At 38.2% G+C, this 17,836-nt stretch overlaps 1 protein-coding gene across 2 annotated transcripts in view; it reads right to left on the reverse strand.

Moving 5' to 3' along the window:
* The window catches only part of LOC133656900 (inter-alpha-trypsin inhibitor heavy chain H3-like), a 33,060-nt gene that overhangs the window by 730 nt on the left and 14,494 nt on the right, over window positions 1-17,836 (reverse strand). For both annotated transcript variants that reach the window (XM_062057857.1, XM_062057789.1), the window contains 12 exons: window positions 13,361-13,529; window positions 13,132-13,257; window positions 12,849-13,030; window positions 11,429-11,617; window positions 11,165-11,304; window positions 8,280-8,440; window positions 7,657-7,686; window positions 7,522-7,563; window positions 4,419-4,460; window positions 2,771-2,884; window positions 2,487-2,688; window positions 226-401 (listed from right to left, as the gene is read on the reverse strand). In XM_062057857.1, coding sequence (XP_061913841.1) covers window positions 226-401; window positions 2,487-2,688; window positions 2,771-2,884; window positions 4,419-4,460; window positions 7,522-7,563; window positions 7,657-7,686; window positions 8,280-8,440; window positions 11,165-11,304; window positions 11,429-11,617; window positions 12,849-13,030; window positions 13,132-13,257; window positions 13,361-13,529 — 1,573 coding nt within the window. The remainder of the gene's footprint in view (window positions 1-225; window positions 402-2,486; window positions 2,689-2,770; window positions 2,885-4,418; window positions 4,461-7,521; window positions 7,564-7,656; window positions 7,687-8,279; window positions 8,441-11,164; window positions 11,305-11,428; window positions 11,618-12,848; window positions 13,031-13,131; window positions 13,258-13,360; window positions 13,530-17,836) is intronic.

The raw sequence follows: 17,836 nt of genomic DNA on the forward strand, positions 1-17,836 counted from the left end.
CAAATACATGAACGAGGCGCCCACACTGAAAAGGTACATTCTCTGTATTCATTACACTTAAAAAAAAAAAAAAAGTATATATATTATAAAGCTACATATTTGATGATGCATGTGTTTTGGCGGTTTGGTGTGTTTTGGACGTTTGCACCTGATGGCCACTGTAGGATACTTATGATTATAAATACATGTATAATAAAACATCGGTTCTTTTACTGTGGTCCCTACCTAGCAGTCCATGGACTGAGTCGGACAAATGGCGGTTCTCCAGGGTGTAAAAACCCAAATAGTGCTGTTGATCATGACGTCTCTTCCACACCTTTGTGTGTCGGATGACCATGAACTTAACGGAATGTCTCAGTGTGACTGTCAGGCTGCAGTTCTTTGTCAACTGGAGGTTCATACTGGATGGAAAGCAAAATGAAACAAAACAGAAGTTTAATACACATGCAGGGTTTTCATACGCACCACTTTTTCTATGAGTCTGTTTTCAACAATAATTTCCCCAGTTTTTCGCATACTCTGGTACAATTTGGTCAAACATAGCACGTAACAAACTAGTCTGTTTGCCAATGTTTCATTCGATGGACTCGAGTGGTCCAAACAGAGAATTCCACGCATCGGTGTCTAGATAGTACTTCTTTCAGAGTTGCGACACTGACAGATTTTTGTTGTTGTTGTTGTTATTGTTCATAGAATGTACACAGAACGATAAAAACATCTCTGTGTCGGTCTCCTTTCTTCAAAGCAGGATCCACCAGGCACTGCTTAAGTGGTGGGGCGTTCAAGTGCACTGCGTAACACATGGAGTGTGGCTGCAGAATAACTCGGCGCCAAAGAAAGTTGCAAATGCCAGCACTTTGATAAAGAATGCAGGAAAGAACACATAGCAAAGTAAAAAAAATCATAACCAGTGAAGTTGGCACGTTGTGTAAATGGTAAATAAAAACAGAATACAATGATTTGCAAATCCTTTTCAACTTATATTCAATTGAATAGACTGTAAAGACAAGATATTTAATGTTCAAACTGAGAAACTTCTTTTTTTTGTGCAAATAATCATTAACTTAGAATTTAATGGCAGCAACACATTGCAAAAAAGGGGCATTTTTACCACTGTGTTACATGGCCTTTCCTTTTAATAACACTCAGTAAACGTTTGGGAACTGAGGAGACACATTTTTTAAGCTTTTCAGGTGGAATTATTTCCCATTCTTGCTTGATGTACAGCTTAAGTTGTTCAACAGTCTTCGTCGTGGTATTTTAGGCTTCATAATGCACCACAAATTTTCAATGAGACACAGGTCTGGACTACAGGCAGGCCAGTCTAGTACCCGCACTCTTTTACTATGAAGCCACGCTGTTGTATCATGCGGCTTGGCATTGTCTTGCTGAAATAAGCATGATAACGTTGCTTGGATGGCAACATATGTTGCTCCAAAACCTGTGTGTACATTTCCAGCATTAATGGTGCCTTCACAGATGTGTAAGTTAGCGAAGCTGGTGGCGTTTCTGGGTGTGGTTGATAAATGGCAGGTCTAGACTACAGTATATAGCCTGTTGAGAAATGTTGTTCTTATACTGTTGGACAATTTGCGACGAACTGTAGTTACTGACAGTGGTTTTCTGAAGTGTTCCTGAGCCTATGAGGTGATATCCTTTACACACTGATGTTGCTTTATGATGCAGTACCGCCTGAGGGATCGAAAGTCTGTAATATCATCGTTTATGTGCAGTGATTTCTCCAGATTCTCGGAACCTGTTGATGATATTACAGACCGTGGATGGTGAAATCCCTAAATTCCTTGCAATAGCTTGTTGAGAAAAGTTGTTCTTAAACTGTTGGACAATTCGCTCACGCATTTGTTGACAAAGTGGTGACCCTCGCCCCATCCTTGTTTGTGAATGACTGAGCATTTCATGGAAGCTGCTTTTATACCCAATTATGGAACCCACCTGTTCCCAATTAGCCTGTTCACCCGTGGGATGTTCCAAATAAGTGTTTGATGAGCATTCCTCAACTTTCTCTTGTTTTTGGACACTTGTGCCAGCTTTTTTTGAAACATGTTGCAGGCATTAAATTCCAAATGAGCTAATATTTGCAAAAAATAACAGTTGGAACATTAAATATCTTGTCTTTGCAGTCTATTTAATTGAATATAGGTTGAAAAGGATTTGCAAATCATTGTATTCTGTTTTTATTTACCATTTACACAACGTGCCAACTTCACTGGTTTTGGGGTTTGTATAATGAAATGTGTGTCAATATGTTCGAGTGTCTGTAATAGATTATTGGATTTACATTCTACATTACATTCCAATGGAAAAAGTTTCTTCGGTTTCCGTACGATTCTGTCTTCAAACAAATATAGTGGACTTTCTTGGGAGTAGACAATAGTATATATTTACACTTTCAACTGAATCAGTCACCTATTTCTTAGCACATTGCAGGGGTGATATCTACCCAGTTAATCAACAGTTTGACCCACCTTGTGTCTTTGAGAGAGGTCAAATCCGACCACAGGAGCTGGACCTGTTTGCCCCCGTAGAACAAGGAGATGTCCTGTGTGTTCACCTCCAGCTTCAGCCCCAGAGTCTTGTGGCTGATACCGAGACGACCAAAATAAGTGCTCATCTTTTGATCCTTGACAAATTTCTTCTTCTCAATAATTTCACCATTCACCACAAAGCCTGAAAGTAATGGCAGTTATTTTAGTCTCCCTGTTTTATTTCTTAGGACAAAATATGAAGAGTATGAATGCTATGATATGACCTGATTTGGGGTCTCTGACAAGGTTGAAAATAGTCCCTGGTTTGTCATTGATGTTAAAGCACAGGGCGTCATCTCTGTCCGGGAGCTCTATCATGAAATGTGGATCTCCGTCGACTAGAGAAGCAAATATATTGTTGTTCTTTAATTATTATTTCACATACAAGGGGATGGGTACCAAATTCAGTACTTTTATATGTACCGACCGAAGTCTGTACAAACGGTACCATAATTTGTTTCATTTGTTGCTCGTGATGTCACGTCGGGTTGATCACTCGGCACCGGCTCAAGCACCTGGCCGGGAAACAAGCAGTTAAGCACTCTCAGCGTACTTAACCAGACAGCCTCGAGGTAACGTTATAATTTTCCATGTCAAAAAAGCAAGAAAATGGCGCTCAAAAGTACAGTAAAGCTCCACTTTTCAAAATGTGCTGGCTGAACTATAATTTACATTGGATTTGTCAAAGACGTTCTAAAGATTAGCAAGAGCAATTTTAACGCCTTCAAATTTGAAAATGAAAACTACAACCAAGATGCATTTTAGAATCAAACAACACAAAAAGTACAATACTTAGAGTTCAAACATTTTATAGGGCTCAACAAAAGACATGAGTGGAACGTTCATCTCAATGGCAAAGACTACTTCCTTGCTCGGTCAACACACTACTGGCATCGAACGTCTTGGAATTGCAACTGCATGCAAAGTTAATCATGTGATACAGTGCAATACACTACTTGCAAATGAGACACAGAAGTGTAAGAAAACAAGATTACGAACGACAAAATGTTAAATTAATTTAAACTGTTTAAATTAAAAGTAAAACAATTTTTTTTAAATTTGATTATCATGTATTGATACATTTGAACACACACAAAAGTAACGAAAATTGGTTCTGGGAATTAGTACTGAAACAATTCAAATGTGAAAGGTACCCATCCCTACACAAACATACATATACATATATATATATATACATATACATATACATATATATATATGTATATATATATATATATATATATATATATATATATATATATATATATATATATATATATATATATATATATATATATATATATATATATATATATATATATATATATATATATATATATAATATATAATCAGTTTCATGCATATATATATATATATATATATATATATATATATATATATATATATATATATATATATATATATATATATATACATATACATACTGTATATACATATATGTATACATATTAACATATATATACATACATACATATACATACTGTATATACATATATGTATACATATTAACATATATATATATACATTCTTATATATACATACATACATACATACGTATATATATATACATACATATACATTTGTATATATATATATATATATACATACATATACACATATACACATACATACATACATACGTATATATATACATACATATACATTTGTATATATATATATATATATACATACATATACACATATACACATATATACATATATATATACATACATATATATACATACATATATACTGTATATATACACATATACAGCATATATATATGGCATTTTCATGCAAATTGTCAGTAACAAAACTCAAAAAGTGGAAGTTAAATAGTAAAACTTTACCATCTAATTGACGGCGTGGAGATGCCGCTTTGGCCGAGGAACCTAAAAAAAAAATTATGCAAATTATACATGAAGTATTTTAGACACAGCCCATATGAGGCCATTGGAAACTTTGCACAAACAATCCCTCAAAATCTTTGACCGAAAACCACAACACCACCATCACTGTTTAGTTCTCCAAAAATATAGATTGTTAAATTTATCTAACATTCAAAGATTAGCATCAATACGAATGGCCCATCGAATCCTAAATAACACTGCACCAGCGCCACTTAAGCACTTTGTCCAGTTTACATCTGCTGTGACAACTAGAAACACACGAGCCTCCACCAGGGGGCAGTGTAGGGTACCCAGATGTAAAACCTCTTTTGCACAATCAGCCTTTTCATATAAAGCCATAAAGGAATGGAACGACCTCACAACAAACTTGAAAAGTCTAACAGATTACTCTTCATTCACAATTGAAGTTAAAAAGTGGCTTTGGAGCAATCAAAGCTGCTCACACGGTCACTAAGGTGGGCATTATGTTTGACACATCAACCTAATGTGTATTATATTTATCCATGAGAGCATTTTTATTGTAAATTGTGAGGTGTGTGTGTTAAAATCATGGTTGTTTTTACAAATGATGACAGATGTGAACAAAAGCATGTATTGTCTTTGTGTGATGATGTAAATGAGGTGTGGTTGTATTGTATATTAAGTATGTGTACATGAAAGGGCATTTTATGACTTTTCTTAATTTAAAAACATGCTATAGTATGTTTTTTTTTGTCATAATTTTATTGCATGATTTTTGTATCCCTTTAATTTAGGTAGCCAGGGACTGCAGATGGAAATTAGCTATTTAGCTATAATCTGGTACAGAACATATCTGTCTTTGAACTTAATGTTTCTGTGCATTGTCCCTTCAAATAAAGACTAAACAAAAAAACAAAAAAAAAGTATATATATATATATATATATATATATATATATATATATATATATATATATATATACACACACACATATATATACACATATACATACACATATAGCAAATTCAATAGGTAATCAGTTTCATGCATATATATATATATATATATATATATATATATATATATATATATATATATATATATATATATATATATATATATATATATATATATACATATATATACGTATACATACTGTATATACATATATGTATACATATTAACATATATATATATACATATATACATACATATATATACATACATACATACATACATACATACATACATACATACATACATACATACATATATATATATATATATACATATATATACATACATACATATTAGAGATGCGCGGATAGGCAATTATTTCATCCGCAACCGCATCACAAAAGTCGTCATCCACCCGCCATCCACCCGAACTAACATTTTATCAAAACCACAACCGCCCGCCACCCACCCGTTGTTATATATCTAATATAGACGATGCAAGGCATTAGTGAGGTTAGAAAGCTTTTGCCTGTTAAAGAAAGGAGACTGATCCAATGCAGCAGAGACATTCAATGCGTGCCACACATTAACTCTTGGCCACACATTAGAGGCTAAGAGATATTAATGCGTGATAATATTATTTATCATTATTATAATATTATTGTCATTTCCATTAAGAAAGTGTTGACTATTATTGTTATTTTTTTCCCCTGGTCTTTAGTATTCCCTTTTTTAGTTTGTCGCGTACCACGTTTGCTGCCGGCGTTGCCATCTTTTTATTTTTTTCTTCTTCTTCTGTGCTGTTGTGTTGTGTTGTGGTGTGCTGTGTCACGCCAAATTTCTTCCCCCTACAAAAACCCCCCCCCCCATTTACTTCCGTGGTCATGTTTCCTCTTACGTCATTGACAGCGATCGATAGCACTTCGGCTTTGACTGCCCGTCGCTGGAAGGATACTTCGTCTTTGACAGCTGCTGGAATCTGAAGAAATCGATTATTGTTTTTTTTTGTACAGGCGCGAAACAGGACAGTCGCGTGCCGGCAACTTTGTGATTTTATTGGACGCAGCCCCGGAAGTAAATGGGGGGGGGGGGGGGGGGGGGTTTGTAGGGGGGAAGAAATTTGGCGTGACAGCTGCAGCAGTGCCTGATGAATAATTGCCTGTTTCAAAGAGTGCTGCTCGTTTTTCGTATGTGGGTAACAACATTTAACTATGTATATATATTTCCCAATTGGTTCAACCGCCACCCGCCCGAATCTATTTAAAATCTATTCTTTTCGTCATGCATCCGCCCGACCCGTGGATTATCCGCGGACTCCGCGGTTGTGTCCGCAAACCGTGCATCTCTAATACATATACATTTGTATATATATATATATATATATATATATATATATATATATATATATATATATATATATATATATATATATATATATATATATATATATATATATATATATATATACATTTGTATATATATATATATACATTTGTATATATATATATATATATATATATATATATATATATATATATATATATATATATATATATATATATATGTATATATATATATATACATTTGTATATATATATATATATATATATATATATACATTTGTATATATATATATATATATATATATATATATATATATATATATATATATATATATATATATATATATATATATATATATATATATATATATATATGTATATATATATATATATATACATTTGTATATATATATATATATATATATATATATATATATGTATATATATATATATATGTATATATATATATATACATTTGTATATATATATATATATATATATATATATATATATATATATATACAAATGTATATATATATATATATATATATATATATATATATATATATATATATATATATATATATATATATATATATATATATATATGTGTATATATATACACATATACACATATATACATATATATACACATACATATACTGTATATACATACATATATATTGTGTATATACACATATACAGCATATATATATATGACATTTTAATGCAAATTATCAGTAACAAAACTCAAAAAGTGGAAGTTAAATCGTAAAACTTTACCATCTGATTGACGGCGGGGAGGTGCCGCACGGGCCAAGGAACCTAAAAAAAAAAATAATGCAAATTATACATGAAGTATTTTAGACACAGCCCAAAAAATGCAATGAGCTGTAAAGATAAAAGTGACTGTCGTACCACGATGTCTCTCTGCTCTTTGTCGCTGATCTGTACGGCAAACAAAACACAAATACCCGTTTACATACCGATTCAGATGGATAATAATTCATTTGAGTCACCAGGGACAGTTGGGAATAAACTGTTTATAACCAGATGTAACGGTTCACCCTTTCTACCTTTCATGTGTTTAATATCTTCAGGGAAACATTTAAACAAAAATTCTATAATAAAAACAAAAGTGTTTTTCCTTTGCGATTTAAAAAAAAACCCTCCAGGCACACACACACACACACACACACACACACACACACACACACACACACACACACACACACACACACACACACACACACACACACACACACACACACACACACACACACACACACACACACACGCACACACACGCACACACACGCACACACACACACACACGCACACACACACACACCGAAGAAAATGTTATCAAAAAGCTCCTCATTAACAGCGTACTGCAAAATGGTGAAATATGCATACCTACCAGGCGAGTATTTTATAGAGAAACAATGTTTGATTATCATACAGCAATATTGATTATGCTTGGGTGAGATAAGATATTAATGTCTTAGCATCTTTTTTCACACTTCCAATATGTATTTTACCTTCAGTCAGTTTATCAGCGATGAGCGGGCTGTCTTGTCCGTCCTCAGTTTCAGGCTTGATGACCACCAAGGAGGTGAGAGGGGTAACAAAGTTGTAGCGCAGCGACATGTTCAGGGCCTCAGCTGTGGTTCTGTCCTTCTCCTCTTGACTACCAATGTGACTGAAAGAAAAGTTACAGTAGTTGCTTGAAATTGCTTTAAAAAACTCTCGAAAATGCTTTTAAATGCCTTTTCTCAGGGTGTTCAGTCGATCGAACCGGACTATTCAGTTTGTCTTACAAGACAGTTTTGGCACCAACTGCTAGACTAGATCTGACCAAAGTCTTTTAGCATGAACTGATGACGTCTACTTGGATGAGGGGCGAAACGTTTTCTAAGACAATCAAACAGTCCAGTGCCCTGAGAATACAATGACATGGATGAATGAGAACATCCATAAACAGGTTTTAGAAGTTGTTTAGTCTCTCATCCAAGCAGATTTGTTTTTTTGCATCCTAACAGTTGTCTTTTACACCACAATAGGGGAAGGGTATCCTTGCCTAAGTACTCCTGTTAAGAGTATCAATAGTTGGGGCTTTGGCACTAGTATTCGGACAAAATCTGACCAAAGGGGCGGCGTGGCGAAGTTGGTAGCCAGCAATTGGAAGGTTGCTGGTTACTGGGGTTCAATCCCCACCTTCTACCATCCTAGTCACGTCCGTTGTGTCCTTGGGCAAGACACTTCACCCTTGCTCCTGATGGCTGCTGGTTAGCGCCTTGCATGGCAGCTCCCGCCATCAGTGTGCGAATGTGTGTGTGAATGGGTGAATGTGGAAATACTGTCAAAGCGCTTTGAGTACCTTGAAGGTAGAAAAGCGCTATACAAGTATAACCCATTTATCATTTATAATCCAAGTCTGTGAGCATGAACTGATGATGTCTACTTGGATGAGGTGAGGAAACATTTTCTAAGACAATCAAACAGTCCAGTGCCCTGAGAATACAATGACCTGGATGAATGAGAACATCCGGAGACATGTCTTAGAAGACGTTTCGTCTCTCATCCAAGCAGGTTTGGTTTTTTGCGTCCGAACAGTTGTCTTTTACACCACAATGGGGGGAGATATCCTTGCCTAAGTACTCCTGTTAAGAGTATCAATAGTTGGGGCTTTGACACTAGTATTTGGACAAAATCTGACTAATCCAAGTCTGTGAGCATGAACTGATGACGTCTACTTGGATGAGGTGGCGAAACATTTTCTAAGACAATCAAACAGTCCAGTGCCCTGAGAATACAATGGCCTGGATGAATGAGAACATCCATAGACAGGTCTTAGAAGACGTTTCGTCTCTCATCCAAGCAGGTTTGGTTTTTTGCATCCGAACAGTTGTCTTTTACACCACAATAGGTGCAATATATCCTTGCCTAAGTACTCCTTTTAAGAGTATCAATATTTGGGCTTTGGCACTAGTATTGGGACAAAATCTGACCAATCCAAGTCTGTGAACATGAACTGATGACGTCTACTTGAATGAGGTGGCGAAACGTTTTCTATGACAATCAAACAACTGTTTGGGGGGAGATATCCTTGCCTAAGTACTCCTGTTAAGAGTATCAATAGTTGGGGCTTTGGCATTAGTATTTGGACAAAATCTGACCAAACTAAGTCTGTGAACATGAACTGTGTCTTCAAACACAAACAAAACAACCCAGTTGTGATCAATTGACAGCCTTACAATGGCCTGGATGAATGCGAACATCTATAGACACTTTTAAACGGTGGCGTTTTGTTCTTTTTCCGGGGTTTGTGATTCCACTAGGGTTGTCCCGAAACCAATATTTTGGTACCGGTAACGGTACCAAAATGTATTTCGATACTTTTTGATACTTTTGTAAATAAAGGGGACCACAAAAAAATGCATTATTTTAACCAAAAATCTTACGGTACATTACACATATGTTTCTTATTGCAAATGTTGTCCTTAAATAAAATAGTGAACATACGAGACAACTTTTCTTTTAGTAGTAAGTAAACAAACAAAGGCTCCTAATTTGTCTGCTGGCGTATGCATTAACATATTGTGTCATTTATCATTCTATTATTTTGTCCAAATTATTAAGGACAAGTGGTAGAAAATTGATTACTAATCTACTTGTTCATTTACTGTTAATATCTGCTTACTTTCTCTTTTAACATGTTCTATCTACACTTCTGTTAAAATGTAATAATCACTTGTTTGATACTTAACATTAGTTTTGGATGATACCACAAATTTGGGTATCGATCCGATACCAAGTAGTTACAGGATCATACATTGGTCATATTCAAAGTCCTCATGTGTCCAGGGACGTATTTCCTGAGTATATAAACATAATATACATTTAAGAAAAGGAAAAAGATTTTGTGATGCTAAAAAACATCGATGTAATCATAGTAGTATCGACGAGATACGCTCCTGTACTTGGTATCATTACAGTGGATGTCAGGTGTAGATCCACCCATGGCGTTTGTTTACATTGTGACGCCGGTGAGCTACGGTGTGTAGTGAAGCATGTTTAGCTATTCCTCGTCCTGCAGGGATGATATTTATAAGAAACTTACTTTATTTGTCGCCATGGAGGCGAGGATTAGTGATTTAGAAGTAGCTAAAACACTGCAGACTGCGGCTGGACGTTAGCTGCTAGCTCGTTAGCCATGTCTTAAAGCACCTCTTCCTGAGGGCGTTTCAGTGTTATAACTTCACCTTTATCGTTAGTTAAGGGGAACCGGTACCTTTTAGAGGCGGTATTGTACCGAATATGATTCATTAGTATCGCTGTACTATACCAGTACCGGTATACCATTCAACCCTAGATTCCACTAAGTACTGATGCAGACAGAATCATTCGAAATGAAAAAAACAACCTCTTCTCCAGTAGCTGCTGGATGGTGAGGTAAGCCCACAGACGCTCTGTGAAGTCCCCAAAGATGTACTTGTCTTCTGGGTAGGTCGTGTTCCAGTCTGCCACTTTGGCCTTTCCATGCACCTGGAAATCTGCCTCGGGCTGTGCAAGGAGAGAAAGGACACGTTTTTAATGTCAGGAAAAAGAATAGGGTTCTTTATGTTCTGTTTTTACAAATGGATGACAATGACGAGTGTTCTAGAGTATATTGCTGGCATTCACTCACCCCCTGAGCAAACACCTCCACAAGGAAGTTATCAAGACGGCGGCTGTCGTTTAACCGACCGGCCACCACGATCTCGGAGCCGTTGAACAAATGGCTGTGGTGGCTTTTGGTCAAGAACTCTACCGTGTTGTCAGGATAGCGCAGGTTCACCTCTAAAAGCAGTGGGTTGGACACTTCCTCGTAGAAACCCTGAAACACAAATCAAACATTTTAGGCTAGACCGGGGGTCGGCAACCCGCGGCTCTAGAGCCGCATGCGGCTCTTTAGCGCCGCCCTAGTGGCTTTCTGGAGGTTTTTCAAAAATGTATGAAGAATGGAAAAAGATGAGGGGAAAAAATATATATTTTTTTGTTTTAGTATGGTTTCTGTAGGAGGACAAACATGACACAAACCTCCCTAATTGTTATAAATCACACTGTTTATATTAAACATGCTTCACTGATTCGAGTATTTGGCGAGCACCGTTTTGTCCTACTAATTTTGGCGGTCCTTGAACTCACCGTAAAGTTTGTTTACATGTATAACTTTCTCCGACTTTCTAGGACGTGTTTTATGCCACTTCTTTTCCTGTCTCATTTTGTCCACCACACTTTTAACGTTGTGCATGAGTGCACAAAGGTGAGTTTTGTTGATGTTATTGACTTGTGCGGATTGCTAATCAGACATATTTGGTCACTGCATGACTGCAAGCTAATCGATGCTAACATGCTATTTAGGCTAGCGATATGTACATATTGCATCATTATGCCTCATCTGTAGGTATATTTGAGGTCATGTAGTTTCCTTTAAGTCCTCTTAATTAAATTTATATCTCATGACACATGTAATATGGCTTTTAATTTTTTGCGGCTCCAGACAGATTTGTTTTTGTATTTTTGGTCCAATTTGGCTCTTTCAACATTTTGGGTTGCCGACCCCTGGGCTAGACCAATTAAAACACATGCAAACTCAATAGCCCATCTACTAAGCATGTGCACCGAGGATTGGGCCTCTTCAATGAGAAAATTGAACTCAGGACTACTCAGGACCTTCGTATTGTGAGGCAGACGCACTAACCCCTCTGCCACCGCGCTGCCCACCATCAGGCCCTATGTATTTTAAAGTTAAAGTACCAATGATTGTCACACACACACGAGGTGTGGCAAAATGATTCTCTTCATTTGAACCATCACCCTTGATCAGCCCCTGGGAGGTGAGGGGAGCAGTGAGCAGCAGCGGTGGCCGTGCCCGGGAATCATCTTTGGTGATTCAACCCCTAATTCCAACCCTTGATGCTGAGTGCCAAGCAGGGAGGTAATGGGTCCCATTTTTATAGTCTTTGGTATGACTCGGGGTTTGAACTCACAACCTACCGATCTCACTTTAACCACTAGGCCACTGAGTATGTGTTTTCATAGGACTTTCATTTGTTTGACTGTACTTGGAGTTGAAGAGCTGCATCCGAGGCCTCAAAGATTCTGCGGGCCAACCCTTTGTTTTCTTTGCTCATCACATCCAGAAAGGAGTAGTCCACATCATTTCCAAATCCCAGACAGAACAGAGACATTTTTCCCTCAATAGCCGAGCGCACGTTCTCCTGGATGGTTTGCAGGTTGGACACGCCTGTGTGTGTTTTTAAGCATCCGTGTGAGCATGCACTCACAACATTCCAATATTTATTTATCAACATTAAAATAGTTGAATTCAATGCCATGGGGGCTCACCGTGGTTTGGCATCCCATCAGTCAAGAGGATAATCATGTCCACACTCCTCTCAGGAAGCCTCTCATATTGTCTTTCCTTCCTCAGCATTGCCACTGCTTTCAATAGAGCGTCATTGATATTAGTCGCTGAAAGACAAAGAGAAAGCAGATACAAGATGGCATTAAGTCAATCTAATCTATATCGTCTAATACTCTGCGTAAGCAAATACGTGGGTCCCTCTCCTCTGACCTCCCCTGTCCTTCAGTTTCTCCACGTAGGCAATGGCCTCTGTCACGTTTTCTTTTGTTGCTTTCACGACAGACTCCTTCCAGGTGATAATGGCACTATCGAACTGGATGACAGCAAAGTGGTCGTCCTCGTCGAGGTCCTTTAGAATGGCTGCCAAGGCTTCCCGGGTCTGCAAGAGTTTCAAGAGTTTCAAGACGAGTTAAAGGCCTACTGAAATTAATTTTTTTTATTTAAACGGGGATAGCAGATCCATTCTATGTGTCATACTTGATCATTTCGCGATATTGCCATATTTTTGCTGAAAGGATTTAGTATAGAACAACGACGATAAAGTTCGCAACTTTTGGTCTCTGATAAAAAAAAGCCTTGCCCCTACCGGAAGTAGCGTGACGACACCGGAGGAAGGACTGCTCACATTTTCCTATTGTTTACACCAGCAGCGAGAGAGATTCGGACCGAGAAAGCGATGATTACCCCATTAATTTGAGTGAGGATGAAAGATTCGTGGATGAGGAACGTGAAAGTGAAGGACTAGCGTGCCGTGCAGAACGTATCTTTTTTCGCTCTGACCGTAACTTAGGTACAAGGGTTCATTGGATTCCACACTCTCTCCTTTTTCTATTGTGGATCATGGATTTGTGTTTTAAACCACCTCGGATACTATATCCTCTGGAAAATGAGAGTCGAGAACGCGAAATGGACATTCACAGTGACTTTTATCTCCACGACAATACATCGACGAAGCTCTTTAGCTACTGAGCTAACGTGATAGCATCGGGCTTTACTGCATATAGAAACAAAACAAATAAGTCCCTGACTGGAAGGATAGACAGAAGATCAACAATACTACCAAACTCTGGACATGTAAATACACGGTTCATGCTTTCCAGCTTGGCGAAGCTTAGCAATGCTGTTGCTAACGACGCCATTGAAGCTAACTTAGCTACGGAACCTCGACAGAGCTATGCTAAAAACATAAGCTCTGCACCTACGCCAGCTCTCATCTGCTCATTACGACCCGTGCTCACCTGCGTTCCAGCGATCGACGGTACGACGAAGGAGTTCACCCGATCACCGATGCGGTTGGCGGCCCGGAGACCGAGGAAGTCAAGGTGAGGTCGTTCGGCTAGAGCGTCTGCTATCCTCAAAGTCCTCCTGTTTGTGTTGCTGTAGTCCGCCGCTAATACACCGATCCCACCTACAACTTTCTTCTTTGCAGTCTCCATTGTTCATTAAACAAATTGCAAAAGATTCACCAACACAGATGTCCAGAATACTGTGGAATTTTGAGATGAAAACAGAGCTTTTTGTATTGGATTCAATGGGCTCCGAATACTTCCGCGTCAACCGTTGACGTCACGCGCAAACGTCATCATATCGAAACGTTTTCAGCCGGAAGTTTAGCGGGAAATTTAAAATTGCACTTTATAAGTTAACCGGGCCGTATTGGCATGTGTTGCAATGTTAAGATTTCATCATTGATATATAAACTATCAGACTGCGTGGTCGGTAGCAGGGGCGCCGAAAAGGGGGGGTAAAGGAGACGGATTCTAGGGGCCCATGATGGAGGGGGGCCCAGAGAGGCCCCTAATGATGATGAAATTATAATGTTGTGTTGGGGGCCCCTGTAAAGATTCTTTTCATGGGGCCCAAAATCCCTAGCGGCGCCCCTGGTCGGTAGTAGTGGGTTTCAGTAGGCCTTTAATATTACTGTAGAGCAGGGCTATTCAACAAACCTTTTCGCCCAAATAGGCTTGATGAAACCATTAAAACTAGGGTTGCTCATGTATGCAGGACTCCCACCACCCCGCAGGGGGCAACAGCGAGGAATGTGTCACGATGAAGCAGCAGCGGGGTGAGTAGAAGAAGACTACCGTATTTTTCAGGCCATAGGGCGCACCGGATTATAAGGCGCATTGCCGATGAATGGTCTATTTTCGATCTTTTTTCATATATAAAAAATAATAAAATGACCCCTTTAAAGTGCCCCCGAGCCCTTGGACCAGACCTGGGCAAAATACTGCCCATGGGCTACATGAGGCCCATTAAGATTTTCAACCCGGCCCGCCGGACGTTCTGCATAATTTTTTTAGACCTTTAACATCAAAACTGTAGCGGCCATTATGATGTGCAGTGCTGTTTTTAAATGACCGTAAGTCTTGAACTATGGAAAGTATTTCAAAGGTTGAAATCTGCACTTTTGAGTGTTATAGGAGTTATTAGGGTAATCTACGTCACAGCAGCTCAGACCAGGAAGAAAACAGAGTGGGCGGGGTTTGTTTCCAGAGCAGCCAGCCACGAAATGCATGTGTCAGGAACAGATTTGTACAAGCAATTTCAGCATAAAAGTGATACTATATCATATTGCACGTGTTGATTACACTTTGCATTCCTATTTTGCTGTTTGTTACATTTTCCTTGATTGTAAAAGATGTCTATTGGGGAGCTGATTTGAGAAGATCAGCGATGTTCATATGTTGTTAGTATTCAGTGTTTTATTGTTCATAGTTAATATTGTAAATATCTTTATTTTCATGTACATTTTGGGTGTCCCTTTCAGTAAAAAACTGTAAAGTTCCATTCCGTGTTTTTAAGGTGGCCTGTTTTTAGAATTTTATCGGGCATTATTAGAGATGTCCGTTAATGGCTTTTTTGCCGATATCCGATATTCTGTTATTGTCCAACTCTTAATTACCGATTCCGATATCAACCGATACCGATATATACAGTCGTGGAATTAACACATTATTATGCCTAATTTTGTTGTGATGCCCCGCTGGATGCATTAAACAATGTAACAAGGTTTTCCAAAATAAATCAACTCAAGTTATGGAAAAAAAAAATGCCATATTTATTATTGAAGTCACAAAGTGCATTATTTTTTTTTAACATTGCCTCAAAACAGCAGCTTGGAATTTGGGACATGCTCTCCCTGAGAGAGCATGAGGAGGTTGAGGTGGGCGGGGGCTGGGTTGAGGTGGGGTAGCAGGGGTGTATATTGTAGCATCCCGGAAGAGTTAGTGCTGCAAGGGGTTCCGGGTATTTGTCCTGTTGTGTTTATGTTGTGTTACGGTGCGGATGTTCTCCCGAAATGTGTTTGTCATTCTTGTTTGGTGTGGGTTCACAGTGTGGCGCACATTTGTAACAATGTTAAAGTTGTTTATACGGCCACCCTCAGTGTGACCTGTATGGCTGTTGACCTTGCATTCACTTGTGTGTGTGAAAAGCCGTTGGGCCGGCGCGCAAAGGCAGCGCCTTTAAGGTTTATTGGCGCTCTGTACTTCTCCCTATGTCCGTGTACACAGCGGCGTTTTAAAAAGTCATACATTTTGCTTTTTGAAACCGATAATTTTCGATATTACATTTTAAAGCATTTATCGGCCGATAATATCGGCAGTCCGATGTTATCGGACATCTCTAGACATTATGACTTTTGGTATTAGTGTTCCTGAAAAAAGGGACCCAAACACACATACTGTACACCAGGGGCCGTATTTATCAAGCTTCTTAGAATTACTCCTAAGAAGTCTGCTAAGAGTTGACTTAAGAGTAAATAAATTCTTTGCTGAAAGCTGCACTTAAAAGTTAGTTATCAAGTGTCTTACTCACACTTTCAGCGAAGTGTAGGACTGAATCCTAAGTGTCACACTCAGAGCTGAATTACGACATTACTATGTGCCGAATTGTTAGGTGACGTCATTTCTGTGTCCATAGAAATGACCAATCACGGAAGGGAATCCCTTGTCTAAGAATAAAGACATATCTTAGAAATATTTAAGTGGACAATGGGAGTGTATATTTTGACAATAAACTACAAAATAATACAAAACAAACTAGTCCCCGCCCGCACTCACGCTACCGCTCCCTCTCTTCTCTCGCCCACACACTCACTGACGTCACTCACCTCACGGCCACACACATACGCTACTGTCATAACAGTTTCTTTCCAATTCATTAATTAGGCAACTAATTTGAAACTGGTGTGGGTGGCTCTATATATACTAGCCCACTCCAGACACATGCAGAAATCAACAAGGAATCGAAAATTATTAAATCTGTGACAAAAATAATACCCGCTCTGTCTAAACGATACCGTTTGATCAGCTGCTCGTCATCAAACAAAGCCAGGACATCGTTCCACTCCCTGAACGTTCGCGCACGTCTCTCTCGCCTCAGTGCCACCCCCTGCTGGCAACTCCTAACCACTTAAGACACCTCTGAAGGTCTCTTAAATATCGTGGAGAGTAGGAGTGATTCTTAGACATAAGAAAGTTGATAAATAGCTTTTATTCTTAAGTTTGAGAGTAGGACTAAATTTCGCAAATTCTCAGGACTTAAGTGTAAAATGGCACTCTAAGACGCTTGATAAATACGGCCCCAGGAGCCGTACTTATCAAGCTTCTTAGAATTACTCCAAAGAAGTCTGCTAAGAGTTGACTTAAGAGTAAATAAATTCTTTGCTGAAAGCTGCACTTA

The sequence above is a fragment of the Entelurus aequoreus genome, linkage group LG01 (genome assembly GCF_033978785.1).
Source record: "Entelurus aequoreus isolate RoL-2023_Sb linkage group LG01, RoL_Eaeq_v1.1, whole genome shotgun sequence".
In the NCBI taxonomy this organism is placed as follows: Eukaryota; Metazoa; Chordata; class Actinopteri; order Syngnathiformes; family Syngnathidae; genus Entelurus; species Entelurus aequoreus.